The sequence below is a fragment of the Populus trichocarpa genome, chromosome 1 (genome assembly GCF_000002775.5).
Source record: "Populus trichocarpa isolate Nisqually-1 chromosome 1, P.trichocarpa_v4.1, whole genome shotgun sequence".
Classification (NCBI taxonomy): Eukaryota; Viridiplantae; Streptophyta; class Magnoliopsida; order Malpighiales; family Salicaceae; genus Populus; species Populus trichocarpa.
This window is the reverse complement of record NC_037285.2, coordinates 5283110-5293895: the sequence shown is the minus strand read 5'-3', so window position 1 is coordinate 5293895 and position 10786 is coordinate 5283110. Positions and strand designations below refer to the sequence as shown.

General features: G+C 35.2%; 2 protein-coding genes across 4 annotated transcripts; one reads left to right on the top strand and one right to left on the bottom strand.

The window, feature by feature from the left end:
- Positions 1-182: 182 nt before the first annotated feature.
- Positions 183-2452, bottom strand: LOC7491443 (protein vip1). Of its 2 annotated transcripts, none has more exons than XM_024611676.2 (4): positions 2234-2452; positions 2053-2131; positions 1441-1524; positions 183-702 (listed from the first exon to the last, which is right to left on the bottom strand). In XM_024611676.2, exons 1-4 carry the CDS (start codon positions 2347-2349, stop codon positions 421-423), a joined length of 561 nt encoding a protein of 186 aa, XP_024467444.2. In that variant the 5' UTR covers positions 2350-2452; the 3' UTR covers positions 183-420. The 2 variants fall into 2 exon arrangements, with proteins under 2 accessions (XP_024467444.2, XP_002297892.2); XM_002297856.4 differs by having other exon boundaries at positions 2053-2128; positions 2234-2451.
- Positions 2453-5730: 3278 nt separating this feature from the next.
- LOC7482837 (probable protein S-acyltransferase 7) lies at positions 5731-10770 on the top strand. 2 transcript variants are annotated; one of them, XM_002299326.4, is made up of 6 exons: positions 5731-5900; positions 6000-6255; positions 7222-7404; positions 8178-8474; positions 9553-9786; positions 9877-10770. In XM_002299326.4, exons 2-6 carry the CDS (start codon positions 6085-6087, stop codon positions 10315-10317), a joined length of 1326 nt encoding a protein of 441 aa, XP_002299362.4. In that variant the 5' UTR covers positions 5731-5900; positions 6000-6084; the 3' UTR covers positions 10318-10770. The 2 variants fall into 2 exon arrangements, with proteins under 2 accessions (XP_002299362.4, XP_024449491.2); XM_024593723.2 differs by lacking the exon at positions 7222-7404.
- The last annotated feature ends 16 nt before the right edge of the window (positions 10771-10786 follow it).

The following is a 10786-nucleotide window of genomic DNA, read 5'->3' as shown; positions in this document are numbered from 1 at the left end:
AACTAAAAAGGTTGAAATTTTAAAATGTAGTGTACTTGTTTTTGTAAAAATATTTTTGAAAGTGTTTTTGGCATTAGTATATTGAAATTATTCAATTTTACTTTAAAAAAGTATTTTTAATTTTCTTTCACTCCAAGTACATCGAAATTCATCAGCAAACATAATTTTAATGATCCACGACATAGACATGTAAACTCTTGTTGGTTGGAATATGGAAAGTCTTGTTCGATACATTTTTATATATAAGAAAGAAAGAAAGAAAAACCCAACCTTTGTTCAGAAATCTCCAAATTGTTTGCAAATAAGAGATTATCATGCAATAAACATCAGTTTCTGTAATTAATTACAGTATGCATTTAAGCAGATCCAGCTGTAATGCGGGCAACAAATAGTAGCTAGGCTCATTTCTGCTTCTTGAAGTTAGGAGTTATTCCTCTTCACAGTTCCCAGTGACAAGACACGTTTGGACGTCTTATCAAGTGCACCGGACAACCACCCAGCACCAGCCGAAACATAGTTTTCTGCTGCCTGCTCAGCATCATAGACTGCTGCTCTTGTTTGGAGCGCTAGTGTCTTTCCTTTCTCTGACAGCTTGTAATTCTCCTCTAGTTCTCTGGCCTTGCTCAACATTTCAACGCTTTTCAAAGCCACTGTCTGCATCGCAACTTGCACTGCCGGAACAAATCTGGACGATCCATGGTTCTGTAATTGAATAATAGAGACTCAATTTTCCAGGTTATGGCTGTTAGAGAATAATATAAATCATATTCTGGAACCTCATCTAACAGCTTAAGCTATTGGGTTGAGATGGTTCTTTGACATGGTATCAGAGTCTTGATGACCAAGTGGTCTCGAGTTCAAATCTCATCATCCCTATTTATTTGATAAAAATTAAGTACAAGATAATGTGGGTCCGTGCAAGTTTCAAGCCCAAAGGGCTTTCACTTGAGGGGGTGTGTTAGAGAATAATATAAATCATATCCTGGGACCTCACCTAACAGCTTAAGCTATTGGGTTGAGATGTTTCTTTGACAATGGCCAAATGGTTAATTTTGAACTATTTGAAACTGATTACAGAAAGCATGAAAGATGAAGGTCGTGCCGAAGAAGATGCGCAAAAATACAAAATTACTAAGGTAATTGCCGGACTAAGATTCAGGCCGATTGATGATGTCGTGGCATAGGATGTCAAACCAAGCATGACCCTAGCCCAACACCAACTGAAACTAGACCTACTAGAATAGGTTGTGCCCAAGCCCACATGATATAGCGACGTGAACATATATATGTGCATGGTAAAATGGAAGCTATTCTAACATTTTCCTGGCTAGTAGCGATTAACGAGCCTTAATTCGGCACTCCAATTTCATAATGATGTCAGTATTGGAGCAAGCAGAGGAGAGCATCGGTTATCATAAAACACAGAGAGATAGAAAGCACCTTTCTTATATCTGGACCGGTGATAGGGATCTCTATATCATGCGCAGACAATATCCGAATTGGCTGCCCACCAAGGAGAGCATCCTGCAAAGTGCGAACAGTGATTTCTACTTTGTAATTTTAAAAATTACATCAAAGAGTTTATTGAGAGGGTGTTTAACATAGCAGCAGATGAAAGATCTTGACCGTAATCAAGATTTACTTCCCATGGGCTAGTCTTGACAGAAATATTATGAATTGAATAAAATATATTTGGCAATTGAATTTTTCTCTCTAGGTTTTTAGATGAATCTTTCATCAAGAGTTAGAATCGTGGGCTTTTCCTTAAAACAACATTTGAGTTAGAATCTATGGATAACTAATGGATTTGAAAGCGAAATTCAACCAATCAAGTATTTTATGTGATGATTTGTTATCTTTGAGTTTAAAATGAAGTAACTTGGATATCTAATCAAGCGAGAGGTACGTATCTATTTACCAAGGCTTCCTAAGTGAGCTTGGAGAAGTTGACGAGAACTTACTCATAGAGACCGTGAAGTAGAAAGAAAAAAAAAGAAGCCCTTTTCTTTACCTTCAATGAACACATATTATAAAGATCAAATCCATTCTTACACTCAGGAGAAGAGCAGTCTGAAAAGCATATGGCTGTGTGAAAGTCACTAGAGCTGACTGCATTTGGTCTTTGTCTCTGCTAAACACTCCAAAACATCAGATCATAATAACTACTAGAAAGAAAGAAAAGAAGACATTCAGAAAATCAAAAGAGCAGATCATAATGAAACTGTTTAATTACTTCTGAAGCTCAATCTTCTCAACAGTTCCACAATAAGAGAAGAAGGTATTCAACTCTGCGCGAGTCACACTGGGGGACAGGTTGAGAACTTGAATAGTTAAATCTGACTGAGCCATTATGCTTAAAGCTTCGACCTCACCACCCTTCTACCGAAGTCTATATATCTGTTGTTACTGCGCACAAAGATGCCGCCAGGTAATTGAATGGATAGGTATGGAAATGTGAACTTTATAAGGGATATATTTACATGGCTGAAGAATAAAGGGGAAAAGGATATATTCCTCTTTAAAAAGATGAAATTGTTTCCACGAATTCCTCGGCGGATGTATTCTGCATTAGCACCTGAAAGACTCTAGCATAACATGTAGTACATGTGTAACATGACAGGAAGACATTTCCGGTAATTCATATGAAACCACACTGTAGCTATAATGTAAAAAAGCATCTAAAATACACAACTCAAAACTTTGTAGCTGATAATGTTTTCTACTTGCCCGCAACCTTGGGAGCATATCAACTCCAACATTGAGAGGGAAAAAAAAAAAAAAAAACTAAAACAGCACCCAAAAAAGGATTTAGAGGCCAGATTTTGTTGGGGGGGGGGGGGGGGGGTGTCGTTTTAACTTGAAACGCAGGCATCAGAAATGGGTCTTCTTCAATTTGGTTTTTAATGAAACATTACCAAAAAGTTAATATAGTGCAGTATATGCTCCAAAATTCAAGATTTTCTGGTTTTTTTTTCTACGAAAGAAAATTGTGATATGGACATAAAACTTGTCAAAGATTAATATTATTTTTGCTTTTATAGCAAGTTGGTACTGTGATAACGGTTGTTTTTAAAAATATTTTTTACTTGAAAATTTATTAAAATAATATTTTTTTTATTTTCAAAATTTTATTTTTGACATCATCAAAACCATCTAATTTTTTTTTAAAATATTTTAATTTAAAAAAAAAAACATTTCTAAATCACAAAAATATGGTCTTAAACATAGAATCCGCAAATAACATCTTACTAGTTTATGAAGTCAGAAAAACTTAAATGACTCCAGGCCTTTTTGCAACTATTTAATAGTCTTAAACTTAAATGATGGACTTATTAGAGTTATTGGGCTCGGTTTGGACGCCCTTTTCTTTTACTCTTGAATTGGGCTCGATTAGCCCTTGTTTTTTCTCTTGTTTTTTCCCCCTCCTCCTCCTCCTCTCTTCCTCTCCTCGGTCGGGCCTACTTTTTTCTTATTCCCTCTCCTCCTTGATTGGGCTTAATTTTGTAGCTGGGTTGGGCTGTATTTTCTCCTTCTTTTGCAGTTCGGTTGGAATGCCTTTTCTCCTTCCCCTTTGGGCTTCGTTTTGCAGCCTGGTCAATAACCATATATCTATCCATATAAGTCGTCTGAAGTCCACATATTGGTCCATAAAATGATTTGTTTTTAGCTTTTAATCAAAATTATGAACCTCCGACATAATTTGGGCAAGTTAGGGTTGCAATTAAAGAGATTCATATCATAGATTTCAATCATTGAATTCTAAGGCCACTCGAAGTAATTCATCATAAAATGATAAAATATAAGAGTGTGAGCTTCACCTGGCTGTGGAAAACGATATATAATTAATCATGTTTTTGTTCAATAAAAGTTTTGGTTTGGTAATTTTTTTATTGGATTATGTAGATATTTGTGGATGTTCTTATAAATTTTATAGGATTGCATGTAAAACAAGAAAAAGATACAAAGAAAGTGTAAAAAAATCATCTCAACTCAATAACTTAAGCTCTTAGGTGAGGTCCCGGGATATGATTTATATTATTCTCTAACACACCCCTTCAAGTGAAAGCCCTTTAAGGTTGAAACTTGCACAGGCCCACATTACATTGTGCTTAATTTTTTATCAAATAAATGGGGATGGTGAGATTCGAACTCGAGACCACTTGGTCATCAAGGCTCTGATACCATGTCAAAGAACCATCTCAACCCAATAGCTTAAGCTATTAGGTAAGGTCTCAGGATATGATTTATATTATTCTCTAACAGAAAGAGAGCCTAGGAAAAGTTGGAGGCAATTTGATGACCAGCTCGCATAGACCAGGTTGAGGGCGAGGCGAGCACACATCTATGCTTGTCTAGCTCGCCCGAGCTAGGCCATCCGGCTAAAACATTTTATTATTGTTTGTTATTAAGTGTTGGTACTACCACTTGAAAAAAGCGTTGTCGGCATGATGGGAAAAAAAAATCAGTCGCGTTTTAAAATTTAATGTACTTATTAATGATGTTTTTTTTTTTTTGTGTTTAGACAGTGAATAATCAAATGTTTATATTAATATTTTAGTTTTTGAAGTTTATAAAATCAATAATTAATGATAAAAAATATAACACCTGTAAAATAATTTTTTTTAATGAAATAAATGGATTATTCGTTGTTAAAACCAGTAATTTTTAATAAAAAATTATAAAAAATAAAAAAATTAACAAGAGATTTTAAAAATAAGAGTGTTTGTTCTTATTTGTTAAGATTAATGCTATTAGAATAAAAATATGAATATTTAAAGAATAGTAAAATATGAATTTTTAGGGTATATATAAAATTGAAGTGTTATTTTTTTCTAATAATATTAATAAAAAATAAATATTATTTACACAGTATCGAAAATATAATTAGTTTTTAAAAGTGTTTTATATACCTTGAGATAATTATTGTACGGAGCCTATAGTAATGATCACCGGTTCCACTCGCATTTGGACAAACAATGTACAGAGTCCGGTCACTATCGAGTCAAAAAAAATATCAAGTTTTTTTTTTTTTTTAAAAATAATGTACAGACACGTAATTTTTATGAATGTTTTCTGGCTCCGGCAGGTAGAAAATCCCAAACCTAATTTCAGTGACTTTGAAAAGGGCCGGGGCAGTTCGGCGTGAAGAGACAGCTGCCCTCCGTAGAAAAAGAAAACACAGATGGAAAAAAAGAAGAGGGAGAGTGGGGCCCAGACAGGAAACGAAAGTCGAAAGATAAAAAGAACGTGCCACTTTTAGAGCCAAAGATTCTCCAAAGAACACTTTGGGAGCTGCGATTGCATCGCTGTTCTGTAATTACTCTTTGACTCCTTTTCCTATAGCTATTCTCGTGCCCACGTCATCATCCCTCTTAATTTGTTTTTCTTTTCCTTTTTAACAAAAAATAAATAATTAAGAATCATGCAAATTATTTACATCTTCAAAAGAAGATTAGGACCCGTTAGAAAAATAATTATCACATTTTTATTATACAAATATATAATTTAATTATTATTATTATAAAAATTTAATTTTTTTATTTAAATTTAATTTTTTAAATCATTTAGATAGATTAATATTAAAAATTAATTCTTAAAAAATAAAAAATATTATTTTAATATATTTTTAAATAAAATATGTTTTTAAAACCATCATAACAATAAATATATTAATAATATTAATCCATCATTAAATCCGCCGATTCAAAAAGCTACGTCTATTATTTTTTCTAGTTAAAATGAAAAAAATGGCCACGAAAGCAAAAGCAAGGTTCTTCTCCTTCTTCTTCTCTCATCAGCTGTCTTTCCCTGTTTTTGCCTTGCCTTTTCCCTCCGCCCCCCTCTCTTTCACCTCCGGTAGGGAGATTCTCTCACCTCCATCCATCCCTTCTTACCTCCAGGTAAAACAAGAAATTTCCTTTCCAACATTCCCGCCCGTTTACCTTGCCTTCCTCCTTTTGCCTTTTGTCTTTAATGTTTCTTTTTGTTTTTCGCTACAGGTTTGAAAAATGATAATAATTCCCTAGATCTCCTTGTTCATTGTAAATGGGGAGATCTGAGGGTGAGTGAAAGGGATATCTTTTGATGGGGGGCGTTGAGAGAATGCGAGGAGGAAGTGGAGGAGAAAAAATGTACAACACGTCAACTCCAATGCCTACGCATCAACTTTCCGATTCTAATCGCCGAATTATGGGTAGCCATAACGATAATAGAGCTCGTAATCTTCGAGTCTATCAAGCTTGGAAAGGCAACAATGTAATACCTTCTTTTCAACTTGTTTCCCCTTTCTCTTTCACTTGTATTTTCTCTCCCTGTCTTTACGTGTTTGTTATTATCATGTTTTATGTTGTCCGCTTTTCTTTTTGTTTTTGGCTCTTACCCCGCTTCGTTTCTTAGCTTTCAAACCAATTTACAACTTTTTTACCTACAAAATCAGTGAAAATAATTTGCCCCTTAAGTAATTTTTTTCTCTCAAAATTCTATCTTTTTTTCCCCTTTCCAATTGCTAGTGTTTCTGCAGCCTAATGGATCTTTATGTAATCTTTTCACCGAAAAATCTTTATGTAATCTTAAATCCATCTTAGTAGTTAAATGTTTCATAATAAGTATTTTGCATTACTAATTATACTTCCTTTTGAACTAATAAATTCATGGAAACATCAATGCTACGAAGTTGGAAGTCATTAGGCATGTAAAATGCACTAATGTTTATAAGCAACTTCATAGTCAAGACCCAATATCCAACTATCCGAGTAAAAATCACTGCTTTAGTTATTACAAGTGTTATGTTTGTTCTTTGTCCATACTGTGCTTCCAAAAAGAAGTTTTTGTTAACATATAATAGGTGATAATCTAGCAGAAAAATCATTTTCCTGCAGCATCTGTTGATTTTTCGTTCTGTGGTTGCTTAGAACAACATAATTTCTAGAATGATTATTGCATTTGTAATATTTGTAGTTTGTACATAACATGTTCTATTTCATGTGATTAACTTTTCAACATGTTTCATTGGTTGAATCTTTCACAGTCTAAGTATGGATCCTTCGTTTTATTTTCTTTCTTTTGAATCGAGCAGGGTGGTGTATCATTTAATTCATGTCTAGTTATAGCTATCAAGTCTGCTGCTTCATGTTTACCGTTTACGGCTACAAAGCATGTGACATGTATAGATCATGAATTAAGCAAACCTACAACTGACTCGATCCTTTAATTCTTCTGCAGATATTCTGCCTTGGGGGTAGACTAGTTTTTGGTCCAGATGTCAGGTCGCTATTCCTTACAATCCTTCTAATCATGATTCCAGTAGTCTTATTTTCCGCTTTTGTTTCTCGAAGGCTCATTGAAGACTTCCAACACCAGCTAGGTGATTATATTGTAGTTATATGTGCCGTCTTGACAGCATACGTGAGTCATTCCTCTTTTACTGATCTTCAATTAGAGCTGTTTCATAATATATTACCATCACTTCCCAGCATTGACAAAGTTTTTTTTTTTTACCAAAATGAACCTAAATATACCAATAAATATATAAATAAAAAAAAGAAGAGATCATTGTAAATGTCATAACAGGTCCCTGTATCACCAAATCTATCCTGAAAGATGTTGGTAAAATGAAGCAGATTGATGTAAAACATAAAATGAAAGGAGCTGTGGAGCTTCATCCAAATTGATTTCCTGAAAGTAGTTATAGTTAAATTTGCTTATAGCCACACTGGCCCCACAGCCAAAATCTTTTGAGACTTGAGTTCTGAGAAAACGGAGGAAAAGGAGTTTGGAACTGTATTGTAAAATTGAAGCCTTCTCAACTTGGCTAAATGGCTGTACAATTTCTAGTTGATTTATGTTTCTCATTTCTCGGAGACTGATATACAGCCTGTAAAGGTCTGAACTTTGACATTAGACAAAAAGGAATCAAGTTATTTTGATTCAAAGGTTGAGAGAAACTTGTCTTGCTCTTCCTTCCCTTGAGTTTTGACATGGCAGGATAATGGTCATCAATCAAACATGAAATCGTATGATATCTCATACTTCTTTTGTTGCTCTTGCTCTGAGCATTTTGTGAGCTAAAACAGTGCTAACATCATTGCTGACTGACCTTATAATGTACAAGTTCTTCCATATTCCAGTGAATTTACTTGGCAATTTGGCTTTTGTCATTGGGTTGTCAACCTGTTCAGGTTATTATTCTTCTCTTCCTTACTTCTGCAAGAGATCCAGGTATTATTCCTCGTAATCTCCACCCTCCAGAAGATGAAGGCTCAAGTATATCTGCTGATTGGCCAGGAAGTCAGGTTTCTGGCCCAAGTTTACCTCCCACAAAAGATGTTATGGTGAATGGGATGGTAGTCAAGGTCAAATACTGCCAAACGTGCATGCTATACCGCTCACCAAGATGCTCTCACTGCTCTATATGCAACAACTGCGTTGAGCGTTTTGATCATCATTGCCCGTGGGTGGGGCAATGTATTGGCAAGGTATCTTCCAGTTTAACAGTGTTCTATCATGCATATTTTGATTTAATTATGGATTTGGTTCTTATCTTTTCTTAATTTTATTTGTACATTCACATTTTGGTTGAATGTATTGCTTCCATCAATTTTAAACCTTTTGGCTTGCCTAGGGTCAATATGATGGCCTCCAACTCCCTCATCTATTAGTGCATCCTCCACCACATATATCAGATAAAATGGTTTGAAATGCTTTTGTAGTATATACCCAATGACAACTGAATATACTGTGATTAGGCATGCCACTGTGGTAGTTCATGGTGAGTGCATTTATAGTTATGCGCTTACTGTGTGTGACAGATACTGAATCCCCTGGCTTTCTTTGGATGTTTTTATTGCCAAAATGGACTGGAAAAAAATAAAAAGCAAAAAGATTGAGCTAGTAAAGAATGCATGATTTTCTTTCTTTCTTTTTCTATACACAGTAGATATTCTTGGAGCTGGCCATTGTGTAAGATTTCATTGGAATTTCGAAACCGAATTATTTGGAGGAGGTTTGGGGGTTGATTTAGTTAGGAGTGATATGTCAAATCAACAACCTGTTAAATGATCATATTCATGCTAGTAGTTTGAACCTAGATCATCTGGCATGAACTTTTATGTTTCAAATTTCAATACTTGATAAGTAATCTGAGACTTGTGTCATTTTTTTTGTTCTGTAATTTGTTTTATTTCGGAGAAGATTTTTTTTATCATAGGATTGCACAATATAGCTAAATAAGCATTTTTCAGAGCTTCCAGGTTGACTTTGTGGGGGTGCTTGAGATATAAGGCCTGGGCTAAAGAGCTGAAATATTCTGCAATCTGGATTGACTGACTAATGATGTTGATTGCACTTAAGATGATTCTTTAATGTTTTCAGTTATTGTTTGTGAAAACTTTGTTTTAAATGGCACGGAGAACTAATGATATCCTGATCCTCCAGTAGGGAAAAAATAGATAGATCTGATCTCTTAAGATCCTACTGATTTTACTTTACTGGGTTTTGTTGTAAAATGCTGTCTGACCTTCATAGGCCTAACTGGTAAGAGTGTTCTGTTGACAGAGGAATTACAGATTCTTTTTCATGTTTGTGTCTTCCACAACTATTCTATGCCTCTATGTTCTTGCATTCTGCTGGGTCAACATCAGGAAGATAATGGATACAGATCATTGTGATATATGGAGGGCCTTTCTGAAGTCTCCTGTTTCAGGAATCCTGGTATTATACACATTTATATGTGCTTGGTTTGTTGGAGGCCTCACTGCATTTCATCTGTACTTGATATGCACCAATCAGGTTGCAATTTTCTCTTCACCCACATTTTCTCTGTTGTTCCAAATGCTTTTCCTCATTACTCAACCTGCAAGTTATTTTATTTTTGTGCAGACAACATATGAGAACTTCAGGTATAGGTATGATGGAAAGATGAATCCTTACAACCTTGGTTGTGTTCGTAATGTTCTGGAGGTTTTCTTCACAAAAATTCCAAAATCGAAGAACAAGTTCCGTGCAAAGGTTCTGGTTGATTCATCTTCTGGCTATGCTGCTTCAATGCCGATGAGCCATGTCTTGAGCCCGGAGGTGCCCAAAAGGAGCTTTGATATAGAAGTGGGGAAACGACAAGCTGTTGCTGATGAGGATTTTGAAGATTTACAAAGTCAGATTGATAGTATTGGTGGATTGGAGAGGTGTGGAACCCAGCCAAGACACGCAAATTGGGATCATAAAGCCAACTGGGAGATAACACCAGATATACAGGTGTTGGCTGCTGAGTTTGGAATGGAACCTGGTTTGGCAGATGGGCAGAAAATTTCTCGTGATCATTGAAGTTTGTTTCAAGAAGCATGTTATAGTGAGTGGAAAGTTTTCTGATCCAAGTCAATATGACATCTCTAACGGGGCTGATTGAAACTGGTCCCTGACATGGCTTTCAACTCAAAGTGCCCATCGAAAGGATGTTATATGCTTCACGTGTGGAAGGAGAGAATGCTCTTGTTTGTTTAGGTATGAAATGGTACATGCTGTAAATTTATCTGCTTTGATAGTTTGGGATTGTTGTTGTGCTATTACGTGTTCATTTTTCTGGAAATTTGTTGAGTGTTAATACTTGTCAGTTGATTCGTAATGTTAGACAGAACCGTTGGGCTCTTACATAAGCTCTAATTCAGTCATTACTGGTAGATTACAAGGGACACTTTATTGGAATGGGGGAACCACTCCCTGTTTTCAGAAGGTGGTGTAACTTAAAATTTATTATTTTTTTCATAATTCCTTCTTACATTTTTGTGCCAGGGAA